The following is a 17,847-nucleotide window of genomic DNA, read 5'->3' as shown; positions in this document are numbered from 1 at the left end:
CGAATCGAAATGAAATTAATCGCGACGAGATAGACGTTGCTCGGAGAACAGGCGGGCTCGTGAAAGAGGAGCGTACGTAGGTTTTATCGTCGGCCGTGATCGAACTCAATCTCCATCTTTGTTTTGCTACCATAGCTACGTTATTTCGATCGCGAGTGCATATCGATTTAACGAGCTTCCATTCGTTTTTCAGATACGAGGCACTTTGTAAAAGGCGCTTTTTACGCATCCTTTGCGTCGCGTGGAATAAATGCGGAACGGAGGAGTTCAGCACGGACTATCTCCCATGGCAATTATCGCGACTACCGGATAGCAATAAACGCTATTTTGATAATCTACTACCGCGAAACTTATCTGTCCTTATCCGTCCGAAGCCTTCGACGTTCGTATTCCCTTTTCTCGGATACTCGCTCGTAAAGTCAGAAAACGTCGTCGTCGTCGTCGATCGGACGACGATCGTGGGAAGGAAAATTGTGAAAGAAGCAATGGAAATACGCTCGCGTTCACGTTTTCCAAGATAGGGGTCCCCTTCGAAGCTCACCGATTAGAAAGAGGTCGATGAGCTTACCAGGTGAACGACTACCGCGGACAACCGACACCGTTCGCTTTAAATTCTTACGACGTCCGTGGTACAAAGTTCTAACGAACCTTTGCGCTGTGTTATCGCGTTATCGTCGCGGCCGCGTGACGATAAAAAGAAAAACGTTTTTCGTCGAGTCTCCGAAGCGAGAACCGAAAAGCGAATGTATTTTAATGCGACCTCCCGCTACACGAGTACAAGAATGTCCGTATAAGGATAGACGATAACGCGAAACTTTGGTCGAGAAAGTTGTCTTTCTTTTTTTTTCCCCTACGATAATGAGAAATAAGAAACGAATGGGACGAATGTCGTTTCCGATTTCGGATGAACAAGCTCGAGTATAAAAATAATTACCGGCGGTGTTGCGGCACGAACGGAGCTATCATTTCTTTTTCTTCTCCGAGGGATCGACTCTCCGAATCCAATCGACGAGAGGCGAATGGACGATAAGTATAAGCGCAGCGCGTCCGTTTAATTTATTCGCTTCCACGTACGACCACTCGGCGATTGCGACAGTTGCAAACGTAGTAGGTGTGTGCGCGGTTAATGAAGCGATTATCATCGCCGACGTTTCCAGTTGTGGTCTGGCTACCAGAAGGGTATTACCGGTTTGTGATAACGTCTAGAACGCTGTCCAGAACGAAATGCAGGAACTAAGCGCGTCGAAGAAAGTGTTTTAGTACCGAAGAGCGAGCGTTTTCGAGCGAATAAGCGAGTGATATAACGCAACGTTATTTACATCCTATTGATCTATCTAGGAAAAAGCTTGCTCGACCGTCTACGTAAGAGGAGTGCGATAAGTACTCCCCGTTAGATAAATTTAATTGCAACGGCATTGCCTTTGGCCCTGACGAGATCGTTCTCGGCGTCGGTATCACGGCGTATCGTCGTTTGTTTCTCGGACGACTTTGCAGCCAGTCATTTTTCGAACCGCTTGTCAAAGGAAGAATCAGTTAGATCGACGTGTCAAGATTGCTAGCTCGCTGGTCGACTTACAATTAGACGTATCCGCGTACCTTTAATTACGTCGCGCCAAACTTCAACCTATCTCTCTATCGGGCGTACGAGCGCGCACGGCGGCAAGGGAAAAGAGTTTCGTAGGGTTAAGTCGTGCGTGCGTGCGTGCGTGCGTTCGATCAAATACATCGATTCGCCGGACGTATCCTTCTATAAAATAATTCGAGCGAATTCGAAGGCTCGTCGCTTACAGATTTCTGATGCCAAAAGGAGGACCGATCGTTCGACATGAATTGCAAAGTGATGCCGCTGAAGAATCATTCCAAGATAAGTTATCGCGTGAAATGCGTCGCCGTGGAAAACGAAAGAGTTTTCGGCGACGTTTTCGTCACTCATCGAACGAGAAATATCGATTACTCCCCGATCGGTTATCCCTTCTCTTCGATTCGCAAAACGAAAAAACGTAATTTGATCGAGCAAAGGCTGGAAGGACCGGACTTTATGGAATTGAATAAAAAATTACCGATCAGAAGAGTCAGCGAAAGCGTTGCGCCTGCGATTAAGAGACAGATAAGAAGGAGCAAGTCTGTAGAAGGTGCTCCGATTAATCGACGATTCGAAACGATCGACGTTAAAAACGACAACTTGCACAAGAGTCCGAAGGTATCCGTCGAATCAAACGTTTCTGCGATAAATCCAAGGACTCGTCTATCCTCTGTTATTGTAGAAATATCCAGCACCACTGGCGATACGAGATAACAAGGAGGAAGTACGGGTTTGTTCGCTCGTGGATCAGCTATTACTGGACATTTATGGTTTCCCGTCCGGTAGTCGTTCCGAGAGCGATTCCACAGCTTCTTCGTCCTTGAGACAACATCCGCAGCACCAATATTTACAAAAGGCTCGTCTCCTATTGAAAAGTAAGACTATTCAATGCGAAAGCACACACAAACGATATTGATTCTCGGAGGGAGGAGAGCTATGATAAATGTCTTTTCGTTCGTACAGAACGTAGACGTCATTGTTCGAAATGCTTTTTTTCTCCCAGACGTCGTTTAGCGAGAGAGAGAGAGAGAGAGAGAGAGAGAGAGAGAGAGAGAGAGAAATAACTCAGGGACGCAGCCCAAGGAAAGTTTAGCTCTCGTTTGAAAATTTGCAAGACTTTCTTATCTTCGCGGGGAGCGAGCAAGAAGGAGGAAGCTTCGAATTTGCGATAAATTCGCGAGAAAGAGAGAAATCAAAGACACCCTGAAATTAGCAAAGACTCTTCGGGATGCTGACGAGACAAGAGGCTGTAGAAGCCAGACGGACGAGCGACCTCGTTGACTTCGAGACAAGAACGTTCCTCGACTTTAAGTGCCGTCCTGTTTTCTTTTTTTTCTTTTTTTTTTCTCTCTCTATTTCTTTCACCGGAGAAGCACTCGTTTTTTTATCTATACAAGCATTACATCTATCTTGTTAAACTTAGGTACGCGGCGAGGAAGTAAAATCACGGAGCGTCAACGACGGAAAAAATCGAGTCTAACGGATTACCGTTATCGTATTTCGTCTTTTTCTTTTTATTTCTACGATGACGTTTATGTTCCTCCAGGTGCGAATATTTTTCCGTTTATAGACGAAAGTTATACGACGTTATTTTCAGGCAAGACCGAGTTGCAAGTATCGATAAAGATCTTGTACGATCATATTAATCACACCGGTGGATTGCTCGTTCGTCAACTGCGAAGAAAGGATTACCTAATTGCCAAACGCGACAAACAGTGCGACATCATCACCGCTAATTTGCAAGCGCACAGCGCGAAAAGAAGTAAGTAAAGTCGATAATGATTCCTTTACATTTTTTCATATCGCACGTTACTCGCAGCCCTCTTCTCTCGTTTATTGCCTTGCTCGATATAAAATTATATCGTGCGATCGATAAGTTTACTTTACTCGAGAACGAAATTACTCGTTGATTGGTTAACCGTCAAACTATTATTCGTTTAGTCGACGTAATATAGGAAACGATAACGATGTGCCTTTTAGCGAAACGACATTAGGAGCGTAATAACGTTGTTGCGACGTTAACTGTGAGCGACGCGTAACGTGATACAATATTAATCTGTCTTCGTAAAAAGGTACGTAAAAAGTATGCTCGATTTTTCTGATACGAAAGAGAGTTTGGATAACGTACGACGGCATTTATCGAAACTTGGCCGTATTACTTATATTTGAATTCGAGCCTGGAAAGCGTAGGAGTTACGACGAGTTCCCGTTCGAAACGAATCTCGGGTAATTTGAAAGTCAAAGTCCGGTCGTAACGATGGCTGCTAGTAAGGATTTTAAACGACCGCTGTTCCTTTCTATCGCGCATGCACAGCGAATATTTTCCGAGTCGGCGCTTCTGCGCGCTCTTTTTTCATTCGATAAAACCAAATCTTTCGCGGGGATGCATGTATTTGATAATGCAGCGTAGGAGAGAACGACGTCAGTGATTTTTTTTTTTTTGGAAAATAAAAACGCTTCTATCGGGCTACGCGTGGCAAAGATTCTTTTTTCTTTTTTCGAAAATTCTCCACGGAAAAATCTAAATCGAGTCAGCGTACGGTTTCGCAGCAGGGATTGCTAGTCCGACAGGTATCGAGTCGAAACGAGTTGTTTGATTTTAAAGAATATAGTAAGTGCGATTCGCTCCGTACGTACGCGCGCGTATACGATGGACGTGGTGCAACGACGGAGTACGATGAAATTCGATCGATCGATCGTACGAGCGTACGCTCGCGATCCGATCCGAGTTCCTATTTAGTCCGAAAGTATCGCGCTCCTTATCTCCAAGTTGCATCGGAACAAATCCGTTGTTTCGTAATCCGTTCGATTGAAAATTCAAAGTCGGAATAACAACGAGTTCGTCGGAGAGACGGTAAAGAGGAACTCGCTTTCGTACGCGACGACGCGGTGATCAATAATTAGACTTTGCCGCTTCTACGTCGTTAAACACGCATGCTCGAGATACACTGCGCACGACCAAAGTTCTTACGTCGGGTGCCGCCACCTAAAGTTAGTTTTAACGACGTTTCGTCTATCGACGAGGAAAGCGAAATCCCCGGCGACGTTTCTCGGGAAACTGTAGGTACCAGTGAGCTCGAATACGCGCAAATTGGAACGAACGAAGAACGCGACCGAAAGATCGAAGAAATTACTTTCGAGACTGTTCCTCGTTCGACCGTGAGCCGCGTCTCGTTGGATCTGTCGTTAGAAAAAAAAAAGGAAAAAAGAAAAGGAAAAGAGAAAAGGAAAAGAAAAGAAGGGAACGACGAAAACGCCGAAAAAGCGCTCTCTTCGCGACTTATCGCTGCTTACGACTCGAGACTAGGAGTGACCCATAAAAGGAACGCGATCGATAAGTTCGTCGATCCGTGATGCGCGATAAGATCGTGCACGAGGATTAAAATTATCCGCGGCCTTATAAAAGGAGAACGAATCGATAACGAGATCTCTACGATATCTTTCCCTCGAAACGGAATAGAGAGATGATTCTACCGAAACGTACGGAAACGATCGCAACGCGTCGAAACAAATCGAAGAAAGTCCAAGTTCCGGAGACTCTATCTCTCCCCCTGACGCATTTGTTTCGATGGCAACGGTATTTTTCGATGGAATCATCTCGACGAGAGGAACGCATGCGCGGCGGACGAGAGGAACGATACGAGAGAGGGTTGAAACGACGTCAGGGGCTGCATTAGGGTCCAGTCTAGGTTTCGAGCCTAGCCGATATGTCGAGCTCCTACGAAGTAGGCGACGGAGCCTATCGCAGCTCTGGCCGAGAAGGAACTAGCTCGACGACTATAGACTTTTTACATCGGGAACGCGAACCTGCCTATCGCCGCCACCGCCGGCGTCGTAGCCATCGACGGTGGTGCGCGCGCGCGCGCGCGCCCACACAGCACCACGACGGCTTCCACCTTTAGTCGTTCAGCTGACTCCAGTCGTGTACGACTGTCGTTTGTCGCGTCTTTTTTACCTCCCTCCCCCTCTTCGATATTGCGATCCGTCGTCGTTTCGAAGGGTCCTTACTTCGAAGCAGAATTTAAACGCATAGAATCGTCATCGCGCGAGACACTCGCGATTCTAATGTCTATTCTTCGTTGAAATTTCTTGTGCGAGAAAGAAGACGGACGGAGATGAGCCAAAAGACAAAGCTTCGCGTCCGGACTCCGGCTCGACGATAACCAGAACGACGTTGGACGTTTTCCACGTCGACTACGAGATTTGAGAAAGTGCTCAACCCCTTTTTTCTTCGCCAGACAGAGAGAGAGAGAGAGAGAGAGAGAGAGAGAGAGAGAGAGAGAGCGAGAGGGGGGGATAGGAGGGGAAGGATGGTAGGATGATCAAAGTTGATAATCGTCGAGAGATAACCTCTATATTCCTTCGCAGCCTTCTCGCGAGCATGTTCGTTGAATGAAAAAGAGAGAAAACTCGGGGTTCGTTGTCGCATCGATTCTTTCGAGATACCTTCTTCACTGACGTACCGTTCTCTTTATTTTCCTCAAGAGTAAACATTTTTTTCGCGTGTAACGCGTTTACGAACGCCCTCATTGACGGATATAGATACGATATCGGCTCGCGTACGTACACGTATTCCCCGAGTACGTCGGTGCGCGTTAACAGTTCGGTGGAACTCGTTCGATGGGATTATGTGCGAGATACGATTGAGTTTCGTTTTCTCCTCGTCGAAATTAGGTCACTCCCTAGACGTATCGACGACGCAACGATTGCCCTATTCTTCTCTCAGCGATAACGGAAAGAGAATAAGTGTTTTTGAACAAAAATTAGGCCACTCGATCTCGTTCGTTTCGGCGCGGAGGGGCTTACTCGTACGATTAATTCGCTTCGAGACGATGTTTATGTACTCGCTCGAGACGTTTATATTTTTCTTTTCATCGATGGTCAATGCGAGCACGTCGACTATTAATAAACGAGGATCCTATAGAAAAGAATCAAGGATTCCTTTGATTTATGTTCCTGTCGTGAAACACGGCAGTGCAATTTGCATGATATCGGAATGATCTCCATCTATCGCCCTGTGCACGCACGTATGTATATACGTAGATGACATAGTTTCTAACAGGTGGTGCGGTCGCGCGTGTATACGCTTCAAGGAAACGTTGTCTAGCGCGCATGTAAATTCACGCGGACGTTTCCCTTTTCTTTTCTTTCTTTCTTTCTTTCTTTCTTTCTTTCTTTCTTCCTTTCTTTCCGCTCATTGTTCCTCTAGATTCGTCCGACCTAACGCGAGTCCCTTTTGCTCTCCGCTTCGGCGCGTCTAGTCTTTTCGTGCTAATAATAAAAAGCCACGTGCCGCCGTTGGTCTTTCACGCGGAACAAAAGTTATGTAAGACGATTCGCGGAGTCGTGGGAAAGTGCGAAGGGTGAAAAAGTTCCTTTCTACGAAACGCGAACCGAACCACGGGTTGCGTCCGAATCGCGAAAACGAAAGCGAACCGAGATGACGAGATAGGCGAATTAATCGTACCTGATTCTTTTCTATCGTCGTCCCGTTCGACGAATCTACCCATATCACGTGTGTGTGCGTGTGTGCGTGTGTGTGAACTTTTCAGAGCCTTAGCGAAAGCGGAACTCTTATGGGAAAAGTATCGAAAAGCGCCGGGTCTAGCGATGATTCCAAGGCGATGAATCGAAGGACGAGATATCATGAGACACGAAAACGGTTGAAGGGCGCGTGCACGCAATGTAATAAGAGGCAGGGCAGATGAAAAGATGAGAAAATGAAGAAGAAAGAGAGGCGTTTCTAATTGGAGAATGAGCGGTTTTTTCAACTCACTCAAAAACCTCGCGTCGGCAGCCGCGTACGCAGGAAGCTCTGCTTCGAGATATCAAGAGCTGGAAGGTGAAACAATATTCTACGAATTATCGTTCGTTCGTTTTTTCTTTTGTTCCTTCCTCTTCTTCTTCGCTTAATATCTCCCTTGCGACAATCAGCCGGTAATATTCCGAATATATTCCCGGAAATGTACGGGAAGTGGTACGCGATCGAGCCGTCACTTCGCGTACGTGTCTACCTTCGAACGAATTGTCTACCGAAAGTCTTTTTCTAATCGGAAAGAAAGCAACGAAGCGGTCGCAAAAGAAAAGTCGATCGCGTATAAAACGTTTCCGAACGAGTTTCGTATCCGTCAGTGATTTTTAACCGCGGTCTTATCTACGGTGGCGTTACAGCGGGGAAAAAGATAACGCCTTATCTGCGTTAATTTGCCTGTACGCACGATTGCAACGCGCGTGCGAGCAACGCGTTCGCGCCGACTTTAAGTCGTTCGACGTTGAAAATGTTTCCTGTTTTTTTTTTTCTGACGCGACATCTTCGTCGCATCTATCCGTAACAACGGTCGGGAGAAAGGCGAACGGTTTTACGTGGAATTCGCCGTACGGACGCACCGGTGAAGACCTTTCCAGAGGCTTACTACTTAGATTTGCCTCGATTCCGTCGAACGCCGATAAAATTGATACCGAGTCCACGATTACGTATCAACGGCGGGCGAGAAAGTCGAGGTACCCGGGTACGGTACGGACGTTACTTCCGGATAGGAAACGCGATCCCTCAGGATCGAAGCGCGAGCGTCTCCTCGCGAACTTCGACTTAAACGCGGGGAACGACGCGGTCACATGCCCGTACGGAGGAACGTGCGTGCGTAAAGGGAAGAGGGAAGACGAAAGTTCTCGCGATCCCTTTCTTCGTTCCTCGTCGTTATCGTATTCGCATCGTTTCGATTTCAGTCGAAGACACGAAGATGAGATTTAGCTTGACTCCTCAGCCGGGGGAAAGTGGATTTCAACAATGGCTGGACGCGATGAAGATGGTAGCGCGTTTGCCGGGTGGCATACCAGCGGAATTTCGAAAAAGAGTAAGCACGAAGGGACGCTTAATATCTTTCGTTATTTCGAGACCATTCGTTACTCCGAAGAGACTGGTAGTATTTTTCGCTTCTATAAAAACGAATAAGAAAAAGTACACTCTTTCTCGACGAATCTTTGGCAGCTTTGGCTGACGCTGGCGGAACGTCATCTGGAGCAACGAGGCGTGGACTGGAAGCAGGCTGAGAAGGTTTGCTTCAACGAGTGGAGTAATCCCGACGACGAGGAGCTCGGTATACAAATCGTAAAGGTAAGGTGAGGCAGCTCGTTCGTTCTCTCTGTACGTCCCGAAACGAGGAGCAAACGGATGAAATTTCTTTTCTCGGCGACGATCGGTTCGATCCGCGGGCGGAAGACGATCCGAAGTAGTAATTACCTCTTTCTTCAGGATCTTCATAGAACGGGCTGCAGTCTGTTTTGCGGAGCAGCCGGACGCGACAATCAAGCCGTGCTACGTCGAGTATTGCTCGGCTTTGCACGATGGAACAAGTCGGTCGGTTATTGTCAAGGATTAAACGTACTGGCGGCTCTTGTGTTACAAGTCATGGATCGTGCGGAATCGTCGGCCGTGAAGGTGATGATTTATCTCATAGAAGGTGTCCTACCGGAAGGTTACTTCGCCGACAATCTTCGCGGGCTCTCCGTCGACATGGCCGTTTTCCGTGATCTTCTTCGTTCGAGGATGCCGAAATTGTCCAAGCACCTTGAGATTTTGCAAAGCGACGCGAAAGACAAGGCTACGGGTAATTGAGAAACCAGACGCAACCCAGACGCGACGGTGCGATCGACTTTTCGATCGGCCCCTTTAACGGGTATCCGTTCGGTTGCAGGTAGCAGCTACGAGCCACCTCTCACGAACGTCTTTACCATGCAATGGTTTCTCACGCTCTTTTGTCATTGCTTGCCGCAAGACGCGGTACTCCGCGTTTGGGATCTCATATTTCTCGAGGGCGACCAAGTGCTTCTGAGGACGGCTTTGGCCATTTGGGAGAGTCTTTCCGAGTACGTTGCAATCCGTTCTCGATCCCGAGAGAGATTCGATGTCCGATCGTTAATCGCGCCTCCTTCGCGTCAAATCTTTTTTCAGCCGTATCATGACCGTGACGTCGGCGGACGAGTTTTACAGCATCATGGGCGTTCTCACGCGAGAGATGTTGGAATTTACGGATACGAATAATCTTATAAAGGTCAGCTGCGGGACGACGGCCGTCGCGCTAGCGCGCGCGCTTCGGTTGTGCGCGCTCGAATACGAGTCGATCTAATCGATCTTCCTTATTTATTTATTCATTCGTTTCTTCTCAACGTTCATACCTTACGACGTAACGATCGTTTTCCGCAGAACATCGTCAGTTTGGGACCATTGCACGGCGTGACGGGACTTAGAGAAAAGCATAGATATAATATCACACCGTGGGCTCGAAAATTAAGCGACGACGAGGACAGCGATACCGAGGAGGACGAAAGATTGGCCGTGGCCGCGGCTATGTTCAGTATGGCTCAGCGATTGAAGAAAGGTGAACTTTTGAGCGGTAATTGAACGATCATCGATTACGATTACGCGAAGTGTTATTCTAGCCTAGGGTTCTATCGAGGGCCCGTTTGGAGAGAGTTTTTATCGGAGGGTTCCGATAAAAATTATTTATAATTAAGGTTGTCTCTCACGTAGAACGTGCTTGGAGCAAAACGATCTAATGTCAAAACGTGTATTCGTAGAGCACATTTCCTCGACGGTGGGAGCGATACAAGCGATGGCTCCTGGCAACGATCGAGAACGCCTCGCTTTGGACATCAGTACGTTGAAACAACAGTACGCTAAGCTTCGAGAACGACAACGGCAAGCTCATATCATACTCTCCGGTAATTATCAAAAGCGAAAGAAACCCCCGTAGAAAATCGGACACGATCGAAGCGTCCAACCGTAAATTTCACGTAGAAATGCGAGGCTCGGCGCGTTTAACGCGTCGACGACTCGACGCGTTAAACGCTGGACGATCGTCCTAGAGCGAACCTCGAGTTGAAACGAAATATCATCGACGAGAAAATCGTTGATCGATCTGAGCGGTCGGATTTAGGTAAAGGACGACGTAGATACGCTCGGCAAAAGAGGATTAACTCGTCGAGGGTCCGAAGGAAAATCGGAAACGCTAGTTAATCCTTTACTACTCCATTATGCTTTCTGCGACGTCTTAGAAGCTTTATAATTAGATTTTGGACATTGAAAGCGTTCTCCTTTGATATTATAGCCGCGTGTGCGAGACAATCGATGGTTCCTCCAGCCACTTCTCAGGCCATGAATCACCTGTTAGTCGGTAAGAATGCGCTGGTCAGTGGAAAGAATCGATCCCTCGGTTTGTCCACCGCTACGACCCCTTCCAAGACGAGACCCGTCGTTCTTCACGGTCCACGGGTGCCTAGTAAGAAGGACAGACAGCAGGTCGTCACTTTGCATTGGAAGGACACGAAGAGGCAGAAGCACAAATTCGGGGAGACAGCTGCCGGTATGACTGAATCAATTCTCTCTATCTCGTCGATCCGCGATTTTTCACATTCTTCATTGATTTTTTCGGGTGCGCGCGACGGTAGAGTCCTATCTTACCGATCGTCGTCTTAGAAGTTCTCCTACGGTAAAAGATTTTCTTCTGCGAAGCTTTCTCGCCCACCGACTCGACCTCGACCTCGACTCGACTCGACTCGACTCGACTCGACTCGACTCGACTCCCAAGCTCCGTTTCTTCAACGACCTCGTTGAATCTGAATACATCGCGGCGAGTATTACGTCGATACCGTTTCGATAACACTTCTTGGACCATGCTTTATCATCGAATGATCATAAACTCTTGTCGTTGGATAGCTGCCTTATCGACGGTCTTTTTCATTCATCGTAGAGGCTACGAAGTGCAAGGAGAAGTCGATAGAATCGCCGGAGGAGACGACGCACGAGCTAGCGTCACCGAAAAGCGGAGTCGTCGACAGCGACAGCGACAGCACCTCGACGGAGCTCTGCGACGAGCCCGATCGATGCAGTGACGTCGACAGCGAAGAGCTAACGTCAGCGTCTGACAATTATTACGTCATGGCTAGCGAAGAGGAGAAAAGCGGGAGGGTCGAGGGTTCTTCGACCTCGGGCAATTCGCCCGTTCGTTCGCCGCGTGACGCGACGGTTGTTAGTCCCCGCGACGTCATCGGGGAAGAGAGTCTCGACTTGGCGGAGACCTCGTCGATAGCAAAGATCACCGATCAAATAAGAAGATTATCGGCCGAAGACGACAATAATACGATGGTTCCTCAAGCGTCCTTAAAGGGCGAAATCAAGAAAGACGATTGCGTCGATAAGAGAGCTTTGCTCGAGGTTGGCCAAGCGAAATCTTCAAAGTGTCAAGACGGAGTCGACGAGAGGAAGGAATGTTTAGGCTCGTTCGACGATCGGGATTACTTTAAATTTAATTACGGCGAATCAATGACCGGTTACGCGCCGATGAGAGACAAGAAGGAGGAATCCGTCGAGAGGAACGACGACGAAATTGGAGGGACGACGACCGATCTCGGATCGGTGACGAAGGCGATCGCCCTTGGCGCTTACGACGTAGGAATCGCTGCTGGTCCGTCCGAGCGAAACGATATTCGCGCTTTCCTTTCCAAGGAACCGATCGTTATCGATACGAACGTTACTTCCAAGTACGAAAGCCCCTCGCTCCTTACATCTTACGACGAGAAGGAGGAACGTTCGGACGATAGGGACAAACGTTTCGAGTTGACTTTGGATTCTTACAAGATCGAAGGATCGTTGAATAGTTATAAACCCATAGATTTTAAATCGTCGGACACGAGGGAGAAACTCGAATTTACGAACGTTTCTTACGGATCCGCGCGTAGTCCGTCGGTAGACGCCGAAGAGACGGATTTTCAAGTTTCCTTGGCTTCTTACAAATCGTTGAAGTCGTCCGATACGAGCGACAAAGCTTTCGAGACGTCTTTGGACACGTACGAGTCGTTAAAATCGCCGAACAGAAGGGACCAACGCGTCGAGGCGTCTCTTCGTTCTTACGAATCCTTAATAAATTCGGCAGAGACGAGCAACAAACGATTCGGAATATCTTTGGATTCTTATAAATCTCCGAGGTCGCCGGACGCGACGAACGAAAAGCGTTTCGGGACGTTGTCTTTGGACTCTTACAGATCTTTCAAATCGTCGGACGCGAACGAGAAACGCCTCGAATCGTCTTTGGATTCCTTTAAAAAATCCGTGCAGACCCCGGAGACGAACGACAAACCGTTTCAGACATCGTCGAGTACCTACAAACCCGGAGCGAAATCGCCGGAGCCGAAGGACGATGGTATCGTCGAACGCTCCACGAAGGCTTACGCGAACGTTTTCGGCCAGAGTCCCAGAAAGGACATCTCGTTGGACGTTACGTCGTCGGCGGGTTCGCTTCTGTCCGGACAAAGCTTCTACACGTCGAAAACGTACGTCGTTGGCCACCTTCCGATCTCGCCGATAATCGTAGATCAGAAAGTGAATAATCCGAGCCGCGCCGCGTACGACATCGCCGGCGACCCCGTCGCCGCGACGGACATCACGGTTAGAAATTCGGATCGGTCGGTGGAAAGAGGAAAGTCGTCCAACGTGGAAGGCGCCAAGTATCACGCGACGGATACGACGACGAGGAAGAGGAGTCCTAGAACGCCGGACAGTTCGAAGTCGTTTAGCTCGGGCGAGACGATGGGTCCGGATTCGAAAGCCTCGAGTTTGACCGTCAGTCCGAGGACCCCGGTTAAGTCGGTCTCTCGAGAGTTCTCCGCGGACAAGTCCGCGTGTTCCTCGATAAGCTCGGACTCGAAAACCCTCGTGCTTCTGTCAACGACCGAGTCCGACGTAGCGAGGGAGAGTCCGAGATTGGAAGGGAAAAAGTCGTCCTACGAAAGGTCGAGCCCCTCGACGCCGTTCAGCACCGACTCGCTCAAGTACAAATCGGACTCGAGTCCTAAACTAATCGTAAGCAGCTCCAGCGACTCCTGCAGTCCGAGCAAAATGAAGTCTTCCGAGAGGTCCTTCAGTTCGGACCTTCGATCGCCTATAAGTGCCAATTCTATAAAATACACCTCGAACTACGGGAAACGAGGTCAAGATAATATTTCGGACTCGTCCATCGATCCGAGCACGGCCGTCTCGCCGTTTTATCCGATCGCCCATCCCAATCGAAAGACCCCGTCGCCGTACAACGTTTCCAGGCGTAGATGCAGCCAAGATAGCGCGCCTGACACCTCGCCGGAACAAAGATTATCCGTTTCCAAGGATTCGGGCAAGTGCTCGAGTAGCGCTCGTACGAACTCGGACTCCGGATCTTCAAGGATCTTCGAGAGCAGAGAGGAAAATGGAATATCGACGAAGAACTCGTGCTTGAACGTATCGGAAAGAGATCGGGAGAGAAACGATCGTCGAGTTTACGAATTCGGATCTAACTCGATTTTCTATAGCAACGAAAACGAGGAACGGTCCGCGAAGGATAACGGCGGGGGCGGCGGCGGTGGCGGTGGCGGCGGCGGTTGCGGTGGCGACGGCGACGGCGGCGGCGGCGACGATCGCTCGTCCGAGAAAGACACGGTATCTCAGTTGCCTCGAGAACAATTGAACAAGCATTTCATGAATCTTAATTTCAGGCACAAGGACCGTTCGAAATTCTTGGAAAGAAGTTCCAGCAGTCTGGATCGAAGGTTCGCCGATTTGAAATCTTCGGCATCTACGGACGAGCTCTCAGCCTCGATCGTAAAGAAAAGATCGAGTGACATATTGGAAGATATGAAGCATCTCGAGGCTAAGGCTTTCAGCGACGGACCCTCGGAAAGCGGTATACTCGGCAAGAAGAACAGTTACATATGGGAGGATTTCAAGAACCTCGAGGCCAGACGCCAGGACAATTTCAGCAATTCGGCAAGCAGCTTCTCGAGGCATCGCCTCGACGTCGCCGACGTTACCGAAGCGTACAGCCTGCCGCCGGACGCTAGAAAGTCCTACGTCGTGCGCCCAAAGATGAGCATAGACGAGAGTATCGATAGTATTTTAAAGACGGTCTCGCGTAACAAGTGCAACGCCAACGACGACGGCCGCGGGGAAAGGCGCGACGAGGACGAGGAGAACGACGGCAGAGAATCGAAATTGGGCGTTTGGACGAAGGTCAAGCCGAGGAAGAGGGGTAACGACGGTCGGAGGAGTAGCGACAGAGCCTTGAAGATAATCCAAGAGAACTCGGCGATCCTACAGAAGATCCTGGCGTGTCAAGCGAAGAAACGTCTACCCGATCTCGAGGAAATATCGAAGGAGATAACGATTAGCCCTATAAACGAGGAAATTTCCAAGATATTCAGTCCGATATTGGAGAAGATGGGATTGAACGAGCACGAGATAAACGAGGAGTTGGCACGGATCAATTTCAAGGATTTCGACGATATGACGGGAACGAGCGTCTCCGAGTTCGATGCGAAGATCCACGACGAATTGTCGAAGCTGTCCTTGATAGACGAGACCGAACGCGCGAACGATCTCGACGTGGACGAGATCGTATCTCAGGAATATTTCGACACGCGGGAGGCTCTGATAGATCGGAAGATTAACGAGGAACTGTCGAAGCTCTTGGCGAATTACGAGGAGGAACCGCGTTTGAGCGTGGCGACGTTGGAGAAGGGTTCCTCCAGTCAGAACGTCAGCGATACCGAGGGGCTCGACTTGACCAGCATCTCGACGAACGTCTTTTCGTACAAATCCTCGAACGACTCCATCGAGACGAGGAGCGAGCAAGGCTCCCTCCAGGAAACGTCGATTCAGCCGGAAAGATATCCTCAGTACGGTCAATCGGCTTTGCCTTACTCGTCGTCGAGCTACGTGCGAGATTTGTCGCCTAAAAGCGACATAGACATTTACAGGGAGCTCGAAAAGCTGGACAAGATATCCTCGGCTCAGGTGATACCCGACACGCCGTTGGACGTTTCACCGAAAATCTTGTCGCCGGTCGCGGTTGCCTACGTTACCAACGTTTCTCCTTACACCTCCGACGTATCGACCCCGATTCGATATTCACCGAAAACGATGCCGACGTTCGACGCTTCCCCGTTAAAGGCCTCTTACGATCCATACAAGAGCTTCGATTTTAAAAGCGATCTGTCGCCGAGGAGGGTGCCCAACGATCCGTACACGCCGCGTCCCTACGACGATGCGCTTGATTCGAATTTCGAGTACTTCGATCGCGAATCTACCGTCTGCGCGAACTCCCTCTACGACGTACGTCCGAAGAGTCCTATTTTAACGAAGGAATCTTTGGAATTTCGAGTGAGATACGACAACGAGTCACCGACGCGAAATCTCACCGACGAGTCCTTCGTTCTACCGAGCGAGGCCAAACAGAGGGCCATGCGGAAGAGCGTTTTGTATTTCGGCGATCGAAGTAACGAGATCGTCGGTACCAACGAGTCCACCGCCGGCAACGAATCGAGAACCCTCGATGCGATTGCCAGTTCCTTTATCGATTATTCCGCCGAAAGTTCCAACGTCTTACGTCGTAGCTACGATCCGCCATCCTCGCCTATGATAAATTATATTCGCGACAAGAATACCGAATACGACAGAGCTTTATCCGGCATGGTAGGAAACGAATCGAACGTTGGAACCTATTTGCGAGATTATCATCCTGCTCTTTCTCCAAATCGACGATTCGATCAACCCTTCCCTCCGGTCGTTAACTATCTTCCCTCGAAACTTTCTCCGGGCATCGTCGACGAAACCAAACGACCTGTCTCTCATCCTGACTTTCCAGAGAAAATAACGATCACCAGCGAGTACACCGAACCGCCTGCCAGAGGCTCCAGTTGTTACAAAAAATCCTCTTTGAGTTTGGCCAACATAGGACGATCGAGCAAAAACGGGGAGGATAGCCTGAACGTCACCCCAAGTCCGAAGGGTCAATTCAGTCCGTTTCCGGTGAAGAATACGTCGAAGAAGCCGAAAGACTTGGCTCTTAAGTTAGGCCTCTACTCGCCAAAAAATTCACCGAGCGGACCCTTGAGAAGATCGTAGTCGATGGCATTGCCTTGTACGTTCTTCGAGAAGATATGTACGTGCATATATATATATATATATATTTTATATATAATATATTTTATATATATATACATATTAATATATATATATATATATATATATATATATATATAATATATTTTATTTTTCCTTCGATGACCCACGAAGGCCCTGTTACGACGAGAAAGCCTACATGCGGTTAAGAAAACACGGAACGATCTTGTATCGTTGATGTCCAAACGCCATGTTTTATACACCTCTTCGACGCATAAACTCGCATAACTTTCCTTTTAAATCGACAGACGCGCCTAAAGCTGTCCTATTCCTCGTTTTTCCGATGCCTGATGATATAATCGTAAGATTGAAATATCGAATAGCGTTAATTGTTAAGTTGCGCGAAGAAACAGCGACTTGCTCTGCGCCAAGTTTCTCTCGCTCCATGGTTCGAATAAATTGAATTATTGGGATAATAAAACGTGGTCAAAGAGCCACTTGAAAGTAGACGCTCGGATTAGCTTTCCGTAAGTGGTACGATAACGAGCAGTCGACATTTGATCTTGTACCTGTAATTCCAAGTTACTATCATTCGCGTTACGACTTTAGCCCGTTGTTTTATTAACGGATTCGTTTCGACCTCTACCACTTGCGAAAGTTTTTCAAAAGAAGGAGCTAAGAACGACAAGCGCTACGAAACACTGACATTTTCTAACAAATGCCTTTGGCTCCCTCCAATTTTGCTCATCATACGCATGTATATATATATATATATATATATATGTATATGTATATATATATAGTATATTATATTATATTATATTATATTATATTAAATTATATTATATTATATTATATTATATATAAATATACACACACGATATATAACATTTCACGTACCGTATCGTTGAGACGTAGCAAAGATTTTAGAGAAGCACCGAGCTTCATTCCTCTTTCGCTTTCTTACACTGACACTCGTTATCACGAGCCAAGCCTGAACATTTTGTGATAAGAATCATAAGCAAGTGGAGATCTCGAGGCGATCGAGAATTCCTCGCGCAGTTAGAAACACTTTGAAGATAAGAACGTTTCAAGAGATGACGTTTTACGATATTATTTCGCGTGCTTGATTCGTTAAATGTACAGCCGTGCAGCTACAATAATTAACGTTAAACGTGCGTAAACCACGAGCAGCATATTTACATTTGCAAAAAATACGCGTCTCGTAAACGATCGACCCGATAGACGGTAGAAGGAAGATTATACATACGTACGTACGAAAGGATTGTATATTTAGATGAAGACAAGAATCACAGGTACACACACACACACACACACA

The 17,847-nt window shown here is 48.0% G+C and overlaps 1 protein-coding gene across 3 annotated transcripts; it reads left to right on the top strand.

The window, feature by feature from the left end:
* Positions 1 to 882: 882 nt before the first annotated feature.
* Positions 883 to 16,544, top strand: LOC122630716. Of its 3 annotated transcripts, none has more exons than XM_043815519.1 (12): positions 883 to 2,200; positions 2,265 to 2,457; positions 3,180 to 3,344; positions 8,309 to 8,436; positions 8,571 to 8,696; positions 8,835 to 9,189; positions 9,277 to 9,448; positions 9,534 to 9,633; positions 9,786 to 9,960; positions 10,160 to 10,303; positions 10,690 to 10,944; positions 11,332 to 16,544. In XM_043815519.1, the coding sequence occupies exons 1-12, from the start codon at positions 1,826 to 1,828 to the stop codon at positions 16,509 to 16,511; spliced, it is 7,368 nt and encodes a 2,455-aa protein (XP_043671454.1). In that variant the 5' UTR covers positions 883 to 1,825; the 3' UTR covers positions 16,512 to 16,544. The 3 variants fall into 3 exon arrangements, with proteins under 3 accessions (XP_043671454.1, XP_043671453.1, XP_043671455.1); XM_043815518.1 differs by having other exon boundaries at positions 885 to 2,200; positions 9,786 to 9,975; positions 11,332 to 16,543; XM_043815520.1 differs by lacking the exons at positions 883 to 2,200; positions 2,265 to 2,457; positions 3,180 to 3,344 and adding exons at positions 5,864 to 6,609; positions 7,135 to 7,424 and having other exon boundaries at positions 9,786 to 9,975; positions 11,332 to 16,543.
* The last annotated feature ends 1,303 nt before the right edge of the window (positions 16,545 to 17,847 follow it).

The sequence above is a fragment of the Vespula pensylvanica genome, chromosome 7 (assembly GCF_014466175.1).
Source record: "Vespula pensylvanica isolate Volc-1 chromosome 7, ASM1446617v1, whole genome shotgun sequence".
NCBI lineage: Eukaryota > Metazoa > Arthropoda > Insecta > Hymenoptera > Vespidae > Vespula > Vespula pensylvanica.
The sequence above is the reverse complement of the archived record's forward strand: the minus strand, read 5'-3'. Positions and strand labels throughout refer to the sequence as shown.